The sequence below is a fragment of the Emydura macquarii genome, unplaced genomic scaffold (assembly GCF_026122565.2).
Source record: "Emydura macquarii macquarii isolate MOO-44397 ecotype Brisbane River unplaced genomic scaffold, CSIRO-AGI_Emac_v2 contig_1644, whole genome shotgun sequence".
Classification (NCBI taxonomy): Eukaryota; Metazoa; Chordata; order Testudines; family Chelidae; genus Emydura; species Emydura macquarii.
The window spans coordinates 23,922,434-23,936,418 of NW_027131781.1; the positions used below are offsets into that span (position 1 = coordinate 23,922,434).

Consider the following 13,985-nt stretch of genomic DNA (forward strand, 5'->3'; position numbering starts at 1 on the left):
ATAGAGAGGAATAGGGTAGACAAGGCTTGGACATCTACCACCAGGGCATCTCAGCCACCAGTGGGACTGCAGCCATTGGGAATGGCAGGTCTGCCTACACTGCAATTCAAAGCCCATGGCTGGCCCATGTCAGCTGGTTCAGACTAAGAGGTCTTTAATTGCAATATTGACCTTCAGACTCAGGCGGAACCCAAGCTTTGGGACCCTCCCCCCTTGCAGGGTCCCAGAGCTTGGGCTCCGGCCTGAGCCCAAAAGTCTACACCACAGTTAAACAGCCCCTTAGCCCAAGCCCGCCAGCCTCAGTCAGCTGACACAGGCCAGCCAGGGGTGTCTAATTGCAGGGTAAATATACACCAAGGACCCAAAAGACCCCTAGTGTAGACACAGCCCAAGGTGCTGAGCATCCACAACTCACAGTGATATCACCTGCCAGGATTAGTATTTAATCCTGCTGGGTATTGCTCTATTTAATAATGAACAAAGGCAACGGATGAAAACAATGTGTCACGCTTTGTTCAAGTCAGTCAATCAATTTGTCAGTGGCGTCAGTGACACATCTGATAGGAACAATCAAGATGCTAATAGCTTTTTAAAGAAAAATGTTTCACTGTAGTAATATTATTCCACACTGGGCTTGATCGACACCTTCTGCTGTCTTTCAAGTCAGTGGGAAATAAGGTCATGAATACCTTGCGGGATCAAGCCCCTAATAAGTTTTACTTCAACATAGGGAGTACAACTCAGATAAACAATTTGGAGGCATACACTCTTTTTCAGTGCCTCACCTGACTGTATTACACTGTAGAAAACCACTGGATTGAAGCAGATTTCATCAGAGGCTCCTACATTATTGTGCCTCATTGCTCTCCTATAAACAGGGCTCTCTCATCACTAGAGAGTTGAGGCATTTAGTCCAAGAAGTGTATTACTAATCAGTCTATGATGTACAGCACTTCTAAAGCAGCATTCTTCTTTAAGCACTGAAATCTCTCTAAACTGAACAGAATGTGCTTAAAAAAAAGAAAGAAAGAAACAAAGGATAGAGTACACGTCTTTGGCAAGCACTCACTCACTGGCACAGCTTCCTTTGCAGAAAGGTTTCAAATGGCCAACAACTGCGTAACTTAAATCCCAACCGGGATCAAAACCAAGGGCTCGGTTCCATATTTGGCAGTTTATATAATCTCTCTCCTTCTCATCTTTTGGGAGAAAAACCCCCCACAAAAGTTTACCTTAGTAAAAGGTTACCTTGGGGGAAAGGCAATGATTAATCTATTCTGCCTGGAATTAGAAGAAAAAAAAGTTCATCAGCTTCTGATTTTGAGGTTACCAGTATTATCTAGTTCTGCTAATATAAATAGAAGCTAGCAAACTCAGATATGGCACAGGATGGAAAACTCATGATGAATCATCAGGTCATGTTGAGGGGATCCAATTAATGTCTGCACAGTCAGATGATTTCACTGGCTGCACAGATGTCAAAATCTCATATTTCAATGTATAAGTAAAAGTGTCAAAGTTCAGCTAAAGCAGGGATGATTACAAAGCAAATTTGGGGCGTGTGCGTTTGTGCATAACTGGCACTATAGGGCAACAAGAGAACCAAAAAATGAACGGGAAAAGCAAAAGAACTTTCAAGGAGAAATTTGCCTTGAAGAACAGCTTTATAAAAGAAGCCCTGGCAGAATTCCTGGGAACATTTGTATTGATAGTAAGTGTCAGCTGCTTTCCTTCCTTCCCACTAATTTAATGATGGACGGTATTTGTAAGGGGACATGTGCTGCTTTTCCTTTTACTCTGCAAGTAGCATGGGTCACTGACTGACAAATAGTGCACAGCAATGAATGAATTGCTTCTATTTATGGTAAGTTTGTTATTACTTCAGTCACTTGAAATAATTATGAATGACTATTAAATATAGACACTACATTATTGTTGAATATGCTTTACAATTGTCTGTTAAAGGTTTAATTTCATAGCTGAGTAGGTTTTTAGTGACTTGCCAATTTCTGAAAAGTGTGTAGATGTGAATAAAACACTTCAATAATAGTCCTGCTTTTCTATTTTTTAAAAAATTCAGGAAATTATCAGTTCTCATGTACGAGTTCCATTTGCATTAACTAATGAACCGTATTGCACATATGGGGAATAACGGATTTCAGACTAGGTATCTTTTCACAATGTTACACAAAGATTTAATCCTGTGATTCCTAGTGAATTTAATGGCAATTGCACTGCTGTATCTTCAGGGATTTGAAAGCGTATCACATTTTGTTTGTGGCTTTAACATTGTTACATTTGCTTGAATCTGCAACTATTTTGCATATCAGGCATATATTATTTATTCCATTATTTGTTCACAACAACAAAATGTTTTCTTTACTTCTTGTTCAAAAGGTTTCCTGTGAGCTTTGTATATTAGAAGTTAGTCACACAATGTAGATTTAATACATAAAAGCACACTGAGATGTTATTAACAGCGTATATAAATACTGATTATAGTGTACTTTCCAAACAGTGACTAAATCCTCAGTGAGTCTGGATTATTTTTTATAGATGGTGAAACTGAGCAGGTCATGATTTACTAAAACAGGAACTCAGTGACACAGCTAGGATTAGAATACTAGTTCTAACCCACTCTCCCTCCTTGTAGATGGAATGCAACTAACTGTTGCTAAGTATGTCATCAAGGTGAAACTGCACCAAAAATATTATAAAATAAAACCTACCAATACCCCAAACTAAATACAGGCATAATACTTGCATGGAAAGGTGTATTTTTTGTCTGTAACCATGTTAACTAGATTTAAAGCACATCATCTAGAAGATTCCCAGTAGTTATATAAAGTGTTGAAAATTTCAACAGTAGCAAGCCTACTTTGCAATTTTCTGAAACATCTATATGGTATTATAGCAAGATACTCAGATGCAAGAATCTCAAAGCTTTTTACCAGCATTAATCAATGAAGCCTCACCACCACCATGTAAGGAAGGAAAATATTTGACATATTAGAAAGTGTGATTAGAAAGGTTATATGGGCCACTGTGACAGAGCTGTGACTATAATGCAGATCACATGACATCCAGTCCTATGTCTTAACCACAAGGTCCTCCTCCTCCCTCCATTAATCAAATTATGTAAGTGAAGAAAATGTATTATCGTGCAGATGAGCACAGAAAATGCTTTTATTTAATATTCTGCCATGCAAGAGTGGAAGGAAATGCAACCCTAGCGTCTCTTTTATACTGTAACAGGGAAACTAAACTACATTATCCCAGGGCTGTCAACATGACTGAATTTCACAACCTACTTCCCTTTTTTTTTGCTTAAAGTTGTTTCAGCCTTGGATAAAGCTGAAAAGACTTACAAATTGCTCAACTATCAAGTTTTGTCTATCAACAAACTGCAAAAACACTAGGCTGATATTTTGACTGCACAAGATTTTCTGAAGGAAGCTACAGTTCAGGGTTATTGTAACAAGGTGCTTCCTTTTCTGCAGTTACTTGCCTCATGATTTAAGGGGATCCCACTGCCAATAGGATCTCTCACCTCACGATTTATTTTTTAAAAAAATATTAAAACATTGATTTAATTTTGAGCTGGTGAAAGAATCATGATTGACAACTCTGGAGACAGAAATCCTCAAAGAGCAGATACAGTGTGGGTAGCAAAAGTGAGAGCTTCCCCACACTGATGTGCCTTAATCCTATTCAGTAGTGAGAGTCAAACGACAGCTCGGTTGGCCTATTCAATCCAGAGCCTCTCTGGAGACATAGCTAATGCCAGTTGTGATGGTGGTTTGTAGAACATGGATAATATATCCAACTAGAAATGGGCTAAGACCTGCTATTAATTTCCCATAGGCCGCATATTGCAGTGATTTTCTGTCACTGGCATGTTGGGGTTTAATGGAATAATAAAATAATAACAATTTAAAAAATAATAATTGGGGCCAGTCACTTATTTCTCCTAGAAGTGGAAGGCTGCATGTGTTATTACTAAACTCAGGATTCCAGCCCCACTAAACCTGAGAAGATATAACTCCACCCTCCCACAAAGGCAGAACAATCCAACTTTGGCTCCAGTTATTCTGGGAAACCAACATGATTGATCCTAGACCACCATGTGTTCTTATGTTACCATGTTTGAAAAGTTCACTCAAACTTGGAATGTTATTTTCCAAACTCTGAAAAATTAAGTGTGAAGGCCTTATAAGGATTCATTTCAGGATATTGGTGAAGTAGAAATTGGTTATGGATCAAAACGTGCCCTTCCACCAGGGTTGTGGAGGGATCTGCCCACAGTAGAACTCATGTGGACCCTTCGAGGACAGGCCTTGAGGATGCCACACAGAGCTAGCTACTCACACACCGTGCGCCAGAACCTGGCTTCATACAGGTTCACTGCACACCGCAAAGCAATAGAGAGACAATGGGGCGGGTGGATTTGTTGGCATATAGATCAACAGCTATCGCCACCTATATAAAAAGTATTGTAGGTGCTGCTGTGTAGGCTACTCCAGGTTTGGACTCTTCTACCATATGGGGACAGGACTGCTTTCACCATCAGTTTCCGAAGTATTCCCTAGCATGCAGCATGGCTGCTCTAGTGATGCTCCAGACTAGGGTTTGAGTGGTTCCACCATACATAGGCCATGAAAAGATTACATTTAATCAGTGTAGGGACATCAAGCCTCGGGTGTAATTTCTAAAAAAAAACCAACATGGACTAGTGCAGCAGTTTCCCAGGGGCAGAGCAATATTTGCAGCCTAGGCACTGTGTGCTATGAGGGGTGTGCATTGTGCTGAAGATTTCTGCTTGCTGATGTCTGAACTGTTCCTTTCCCTGTTTTTACACTTGTGTTGGTGGCTTTACATGTATATAAGCAACCTCTAAAGTCTCCTAGTGTAGGTGAGGGCTCTGAATAAATATATTTTTAAAGATGAAAGTCTATCTTTAACCCGCCCAGTTATGGTATGTCTGCAGCACATACATAAAAATAGAGACACCTGTTTTCTTCACAGCAGGTGCAGTGTAATGTGATTTTTGCACAACCAGGATATGGAAACCACAGTATGGGCCTGATCATTCCAGTTCTGTAGGAGGGGGTTAAAGGGGAAGTCACTGCCATGGGGTTGCCCTGGCTGAGAGTTGGCCCTGTTGTTCTCATTATGGTGGGGTTTGCACCCCTGCAAAACAGGCTGTGGGTTTTGCCCCCAGATTTCATGGATCTTCCACAGGTTTCCATGCTGCCTCTGGGTCTCCTGCACATATGCATGTGCCCAACCCCCACCCACCTCCCCCACACAGACAGCTTCCTGACAGTGAGACTCCACTGGAGCCACATTGACAGCTGGCTGCAGCCCTTCTTGTGTGGGGCCTATGGGAAAGTAACAAAGCCTGTGGCCGTGACACGTTTCCTCCCAGAGCTCCATGGGGCTAGTGGGAGAGACCGCACATGGACAGCAACACAACAGAGCAGAGAAGCAATGGAGCAGACAGGTGGGTTATGTGATTTCCAGATGATCCCAGGAGATCTCGCATTAGGCAGTGCATGAGGGGCTAGTCTGCCTCTCTGGTTTAAACCTTCTTTCTCTCTCTATATATATATATATGTTCCCTTTTTGTTTTCTTACCCTTTTCTAAAGCCAGGTCTGTGCAAGGGTGTCTTGCGTCAGCGTAGCATACACCAATGCATCAGTGTAGCATACACCAATGCAGCTACACAAGCACCACGGTGGTATGGAAGTGCTGCTTCAGTATGAAGTGAGACTTGCTCCTGTTCGCCCCAGTGTAGCACATCTGATCTGGAGGAGTGAAATGTTGCAAAGAAAGCGACTTCCCTCACTTGCTTCCAGGAGCTTACCGTATTTTCTGTTTTATTGTCACCCTTCAGAGGATTTACTTGTTAAAAACCAATTTCCCAGAAATCCAGCTCGGGAGCCAGTAACCCCTGAGTCCAAAAGGCAGGTAGGGCCGCGTCTGTTTACTTGCTGACGTAGAGCATGAGTGTCCACTTGAAATATCAGGGCAAGTGGGTGGCAATTGTGCAGCCTCCCTCTGCAAATAGCTTCTTTATGTAGGTTATTTCGCAGTTTATTTTGCTGTTTCTGTCTCATGTGTTGTTTGCCTGTGGCCTCCGACTGTGTGTGGAGACCATTTCGATGTGTGTCGTTGGCTGTGAAATTGTATGTGTTTCATGGTGGGTCGACACTGTAATTGGGGGTGGAGGGGAGTGATTGCAACATGCATAGCTTTAAACCAGCTGGCTGAGGTACCTGATCAGCAAAGCTGCAGATGGACAGACCTCAGTACAACCAGAACCCTAGATAATTGCTCAAGCAGCTAGCCTGCACTGAAGTCCATGTTGCTGTGGCTTGATGACTATTGGTACCTGAGCTAGCTAGATTAAAGCCATCTTGGATATGTTTACAAGTGCTGCAATCACCAGCACAAATGCAGCGCAGGCACACCCTTAAAATTGACCTTGAAGGCAGTAGAGCTAGGGACTTAGGAGGGTGGGTGTCTTCCTCCAAAGCTTTAGTCTCTGGTTGAAGTCACAAGCCCTCCTGCAGCCCTTATGCATGTGTGACTCCCACTGAAATGAATGGGCCTTTGCGTGAGCACCGAGACTGCAGTCTGCACAGATCCGATACACCAGTTCTATTTAAGACGCTGTCACAGGCAGAGGGAAGGTAACAGTGGTTGATTGACTAATGGTTGAACGCCTGTTTATCTTGTGCTCATCAATATCTTTTTGTCTTGTTTTCAAACTGCAAGCACTTCATTATTGTACTCAACACTCTTTTTTCTGGTTCCTATTGTAAATAAACTCCTCTTTCGGTATGCACCAAAATACCAGGTTTTGGTTTATTTCCATTTGAAAAAGCTACAAATCACTCATTACGCGGACTGCTGGTCAAGTCACAATCAAGTCAATAAATCCATTATAATTTAGCTGACTTCGTATTTTCCTTTTTCCATGTACTATATGAACTTCGGTGCCTATTAAAAATGGCATCTTCTTGTATTGCAGATCCACAGCAGTGAAGATTTATTTGAAGTCCTTATAAAGTGATGTTATTGTATAATAACCAGCTTAAACTATGACCATTTACTTCTGTTTATTAAACAAAAGATGTTTTTAGCCTACATTATGGAATAAGTACTTACACATTTTATATTTTTAAAAACAAAGATGATTTAAGTTGTCATTATCAAAAATTCAAAGTTTGAAAGAGAGGTTAGAGTATCTATGTATAGGATGAGAGAGTTCAGAGTAATTTTTGTGTATTATAAGATATACATAAAATAGATAGTGGTCTCTAATAGCCACCTAGCTAGCTATTATCAATTGACAATTTCTGGAAGGCATCATGTGAATGGTTAGTTAGAAGGGATTTGAAGTAGGATAAGTTAGTCATGAATGAGAAAAAAAGGAGTTATAAATGAAAGATTAAAATGCATTTATAATTGAAATTTTGATACATCATTTATTATAAAAAGAATGTTGCCATAGTAATACGCTATGTATTGTTGGCCTCAGGTATGGTAATACTCTGAGAAGTGGCTCTAAAATGTCATGGAGTTCTATGCAATAGAGTCTCTGGCAATACTGTAGTACAAACAACACAATAAATACCACTCATGTTTTAATTTTTGCACAGCTTGGTCCTGAATTTCCAGAGCCTTTTACAAGTACAAATATCTGTGTGCGTGGGGGGTGGAGAGATTCCTATCTGCCAATACCACAAATTCAGCCTGAGATCAGAAAATTTTCTGGCTTCTGAAAACGTACCAGTAACTCAGACTGTGTCTACACTTGCCGCCAAATTTGGTGGCAGTCGATGGGAAGTCCCGTCGACTTCTTAACTTCTACTTACTGCAGTTTCTTCAGTTCGCTGCGCTGACGGGAAATGCCCTCCTGTTGATGCAGTGTTACTCCAGCTGGCGGAGGTGGATTAGTAGCGTCGATTTCTGGGTCGATCGAGCGGGTCTCCACTTGCGCTCAATTGATCTGGATAACTCAATCTGATGGTGGTTAATTTGCCGCCGTCAGTGTAGACATAGCCTCAGATTCTGAAGCTGGAGTTTTGTTGACAATCCTGTTGATGACCTGCAAGCCAAATAAGAATCTCTCTATGTCTCTCAAATGTATTGAACCTGCTTGCAAACAGAAGTCAAACATAATAAAAACATCCCTTACTTTTGTCAACAAAGAGGACAAATAGTCAGCCCAACACACAGGCACCGATTGTGTTACTGAGAAGGATATTTTTACATAGTCAATTTTCTGGCCATAATTGTACTTTTATCAAAATTAGTTTTTTGCTCCAAACAGCAGTTCATATCTCATTGTAGTTTTTCTTTTTAAGTGAGCTGAATGGTTAGCAGTGGAGTGGAAGAACGGGAAGGCACGTTAGCTAATGTTTTTCAAACCTGAAGTGTTTTTCACAGCAAATAATTTTTAAAAGTTACAGGAAATCCTTTGGGTTTCCTGTTACCCAAAGTACAAAATTGTGCTAGTCAGGCTTTCCAGTATATGACATTTTAATTTTTTGGGTGATGCAAACATACTATACTCTGCAAAGGTTTTAAAAGAGCATTCAGTTAATCTATGCAATACTAGCATCCCATTAGTTCCTGTTGATTAACACAGAGGTACCAGTAAGTAAACTGGGATACATTTTCAAAGGACAGAGGCCCAGAGTCCTTTGTGCAGATATAACTTTTGTCAGCAAAGTTTGCACTGAACTGCGTGCACATTTCTGAGTATGTTAACCTCTCCCTGCCAGATTGCAAAAGAAATTAGAACTACATCCACAATTCAACTGCAGGTGCAAAATGTGGGTGCAAATATTGCAGGTGCAAATTTGGAGGCTGCTCTTTTGGAAATTTGGCCCATTAAGTAAGAAAATAATAAGAAATACAATGAAGTTAAACTAATAAAATTCCCAATCTGTTACAAGAACCTGGAGCGTATAATGAGAGACAAGAAATTAGCTTTTTGCTTTAAAGAGTATTTATACTTTTGCCTTCAGTACACTCTGTTTGTTAAAATCCTAGAATCATTTAGGTTAGAAGGGAATTACTGTGAGACATCTGGTTCATCCCCTTGTAGAATGGCAGAATTGATTCAATTTTTTCTAAGTCACCCCTAAAACAGTTTATGACAGATATGGCAATTTTTCTACAATATTCTTGAAAGACCTTATTGTATTAAGTTGATGTATTATTGTGGGCCAAGGAAGAGTGGCAGATGCAAGATCTGGCAGTTCATAACACTATATTGAAACAATGCCAGACAAGTATGGACATCTGGGACAATAAGTGGCAAGTGGATTTCCTGGGGAATCCCTAGGGATATGTTAATGCAAATTCCCCAACTCCAGTTATGCAAAAACCAAGCCTTTTGAAGCTAAGCTCTAAAAAGAGTGTCATTGTCTGGTGATTTACCTGTTATAACAGGCCAAACTCAAAGGCCTGAGCAGTATAAAGAAATTGGCTGATCTGCCCAGTTTTTGTTCTGGTTCTGGATCTCAGATGGATATGAACTTGTAACAAGGGGGAAAACCCATTTGTGGGTCTGGAAGAACTAAAACTACCAGACCTCTTGACTGGAGTAAGCGATAACCTCTGGTTCCTACATGCTTAAAGGCTTACTTCTATTGTTTTGATATGTTCTCTCTCTACTGCTTTTACCTTAAGAAAAAATATGCTTGCTTAGAAGAAGCTGTGTGGTAACTTATATCTGCAGGCAATACACTGGTCATAGCTTTTGGAGCGAAAGCAAAGTGCAGCCACTGGCCTGTTCAGGCAACTCCGCTGGATGCTAAAATCACAGATTTAACAAATACACTGTTATGTTGGTTCATCGTGACAATTTCTAACACACCCTACTGTCAGCTGCCTTTAATTGCTCACTTCATTTTAAGTGGTCTTCTACAGCAAGTGTGAATCCCTCATGGTGAAAAATCTGTCCCATCTTCTGTTTAGATGCTCTTGTTAACCTCTGCGGACCTAAGGAAGGCTCTGTGAAACTTAAAAGCTTGTCCCTTCCACCAGCAAAAGTTGGTCCAATAAAATGGATTACCTCACCCATCTGTTACACTTGTCTATTAACATTTAAAAAAATTAAGCTTACAAAATTGATCCTATTTTTGAATGAAAACAGCCTGTGAAGTTCAACCAGTTGAGGGCCAGCTACAGACAGCACTGTACACACTGCATTAGATATGACTGTGTATGTCGGAGCATGACCAAAGCCTGCATTCCCATTCATTTACTAGCACCTGGAGGAAGTACATACTGCACTTGTTTTAAGGTACCACTCTTCCAGGATCAGTAAAGGACAGCTTCTCTCCTATGCAGACACAACACCTCCAGACACCACTGCCTGGGTGATACAACTCCCCAGCCAGTATTGCTGTGAACATGGCTCTTCCCCTTTTTCAGCTTTTAAGTTTGTAAGTCAACGCAGGAAGCAAAAGAAAGACATCTCTCCGCACAAGAATAAATGATGAGACTTGCAAGGAAACACAAATATATACAAAATATATTCTTGCTCTTCTCAAGAAGCTAAAAAGTACAGTCTTCCCTTTTTCCCTTTTCTCTGTGCCCCACCCCTTTTGAAGCAGACACTCTCCACTCCTGCAAATTAGGGTCTACAACCTGAACTCCGGCTTCAGTGTTTTCCTTTCCCACCCCCTGCTGACTTCTAAAATCCAGTGAGAACGTGAAAATAATTTCCACCAAAGAAATTTGCTCAAACTGGTTGCCTTGACTAGTTTAGGTCAGAAAAGCATTTCAGTATCCAGGGATGAAGAGGGTAATATTAACAGTAGTAAAATATGAGAGAGTACAGACCTTTCCAGTCTCCCTGGCCAATTTAACAGTTTATTCCTCTTCTAGAGCACACGCAAAAGCAACAATAAAACATTTAAAGCACCAGTTTAAAAATGCAGTAGTGTCTATACCTCAAGATTGTCGGTTTTCTTTTACATAGAGCAATTTGAACCAGGTCTTCATATGTTTTAAAAGCTTTAATGTACACATTTCTGCCAGAGCCTTATGAAATTTATATTACTGTCTCCTAGTAGTATTGCTTTTTGCTATTAAATAGAAACAGTTTCAAAATGATAATCATCTTAGGGTTTATGTCCATACTATTTAATTACCTAAATGATCAGCTTTAATTCCAAACCCTTATTTTATTGAATAGTGAAAACAAATGAAGGGAAATCCATTTGAGCCTGAGAGGATATTGATTGTGTCCCAGGAGATCTCCAGAAGAATGGATATGGCACTCTTTTATTACTCCAAGTTTGATTAAATTGTAATAGCAGGACAAAACTAAGTATGTAACTAATGATAAAGAGCCATGTGGTTTTAAAGTAGTTACATGAATTTTTATTTTTTTAACTAGTAGACTACATTTCTATTGCACCCATAGCAGCCAAAAGATTGTAGATATTAGAAAAGATGGAAATGAGGAGTGCATTTTGCTGGAATATTTTCCAGAGAGGATAAAAACCTTCAGAAGAATTCTGTTTCTTGAATTCTTCCAGAGCTCTGACCCTAAATATTAGCTGTTTTAAAACATGCCTTTGTTATTATGATTGTTTGAATTGTGATGGTGCTTAGGAGCTCCAGTTATGGATTAGGACCACATTGTGCTCGGTGCAGTACAAACACACAGCAAAAAGATGGTACCTAAACCCAAAGAGCTTACAGTTTATTATAAAAACAGCTAATCATGAAATCAAAAGGGAAATAACGACCTAAACAAAGCTGTTTTTGTAAGTAAATGGATTGTAAATGACAGAGCACTATAAAATATACAAAAGAAAAAGCTTTCAAAGGGACGTCAGCTTGATAATTTTGCTGGTCTGAAAGCAGTTTAGCTAATATTATTAAAAACAACACCTAAGATTCCCGTAACTGAAAAAGTTCACAGAAAAAAAAATACTTTACGTTTTCAGTTTTACTTTGTAAATTTGACAGCAATTTGTGTATTATCAATTTCACTGTTTCCCCTGTATAATCTGTCACTTAGCCAGTTTCCCCTGTTTGTGCAGATCCTTCATACAGCAACAGGGAAAAATAAACCTTTTTTTAAAAAAATAGGAAAATATGATTGTAAAACCACCAAAATTCGCAGGGGGACCAAGAGGCAGATGTAAAACCTGTAACATCTTCCTTTCTTTCGTTTATACTGCTGTCCATCACTGCAGCAACTGAGCAACTTTCATGCACACTTGATAGCAGTACGGAAGACCCTAGTGGATTTTATGGAGTTTCTGACTCTTCACCTGTTTCAGGATAAAAGAACTATTCGGGGTATTTTTTAGGGGAGCGTGGGAGGGGCACTGACGTGTTGGGGTTTTTTAAAAATTTTTATTTGGTTGATTTGTGTTACAGATATGTTCCTTTGAATTTTCTTTAATTGACTAGATTTCCACGTGTCAGGGCCACTTTACAAAAGTTTGAGCAGGTCAGAAATGTCCACTGTTCCTTTGTCTGTATTCATTTTAGAAAATGAAGCTTTGGAATAGATTCAGCTATGGAAACAAGAAGGTGCAGATCACACCCAGCAGCACTAGCAAGACCCATTATGCCCCATGGAAGAGGGTAGTGGAATTAGCCCTTGGGGAAGGCTGGTGGTGTTCTCACTACCACACTTCCTTGAGGCTTCCACAGGTCAGGGACTGCTTCAGAGCGGATCTACACTAGAAAGTTAGGTCGATCTAGCTACAGTGCTTAGAGGTATGAACAATTCACTGCCCTGAGACACAGTCAGGCCAAGCTACTGTATCTTTGAGAGATGGATTTATTACTGCGACAGAAAAACGCCTTCCATCACTGTGGTGAGTGTCTACACGACGGCACTACTGCAGTACAGCTACAGCTGTAGCATTTCTAGCATAGCCATACCCTCAGTTTCCATTGGGCACTTCACCAGAGCCCCGCTGGCAGAGATTGTCAGAAGGCATGCCCAAATCAGCACATCTTCCAAGAATCCTAGCTATAGCCACTCCCAGGTCAGCAACACCCACTTTATGGGCTGCACTGGTGTTAGGACTCAGGGACTAGAACCCAGGTCTGCAGAGTCTGGGGCAGCTGATATTCCCACAGTGGCACTGGGAGGGCATGCAGAGGAGTAGCCAGGGAGCACTGCGGAGAGTAGGTGCCACAGAAAGTACTGCCCAAGAGAGCCAGAGTGACTGTACCCTGTGGCCCTCTGATTGCTCAAGCACCCCCTTCTTAATTCCAGGGGTTGTCCTAGGAAGTTGTCTGCGCAACTTATAGACTTTGGCCTGATCTCTGGTCTCTGACTCCAGCCTGACTTTGACCCTGATTCTTGCCTCTTGATTCTAGCCCGGTACTACCTCTGATCGTCAGTCGCCAAATCCAGCCTGGCTCTGACCTGACTCCTGTTTATGGGATCTGACCTTGCGATTGCTCCAACTTCTGTCCAGCAACTCCCATCTCTGGTGGGCAGATCTCAGCCCAGCAGTGACCACCTACACCCTTGTCCCTTACAACTGGTTAGGCATGTCCCAACCAGAACCCTGCAGCAGCGGGCAGGTTGCAGCTATTTCAGCTGCCCACCCAATGGACTTTCTGGAATCCTGTATCCTGATTTATGCCTGCAAAATCCTAAACAACCGGGCTGAATATAGCTATTGCCTTAAGGATATCAGGCAGCTTTCTCTTAGGGAGGGTCCTCTGAGCTCCCTATAGGTTCCCATGACAATCTTTCTGCTTCCATAGACTCAGGATGGATGAAGCTAGGATATAGCGAGGACTTTCTCTCTCACAGGATGATAGGACTTTTAGCCTATTGCACTCCGCAGCACTCTGGGGCATCTCAGCCTCAAAGAATTTCGAAGAACCAGATGCAGCTGTAAAATAATCCAGACAAATATTAAAGAGGTTTACCTTGCCTAAGAAAGAGGGAGAAGGCATGTCTCCTGCTAATAAA

At 41.0% G+C, this 13,985-nt stretch overlaps 1 protein-coding gene across 2 annotated transcripts in view; it reads left to right on the plus strand.

Annotated features, from left to right (window-relative positions):
- The first annotated feature begins 1,466 nt into the window (after positions 1-1,466).
- The window catches only part of AQP9 (aquaporin 9), a 37,761-nt gene continuing 25,242 nt past the window's right edge, over positions 1,467-13,985 (plus strand). The window contains exon 1 of one of the 2 annotated variants that reach the window (XM_067555939.1): positions 1,467-1,711. In XM_067555939.1, coding sequence (XP_067412040.1) covers positions 1,610-1,711 — 102 coding nt within the window. In that variant the 5' untranslated portion in view covers positions 1,467-1,609. Of the gene's footprint in view, positions 1,712-1,733; positions 1,865-13,985 lie in introns of those variants that run through there. The other variant, XM_067555940.1, reaches the window with a different exon arrangement.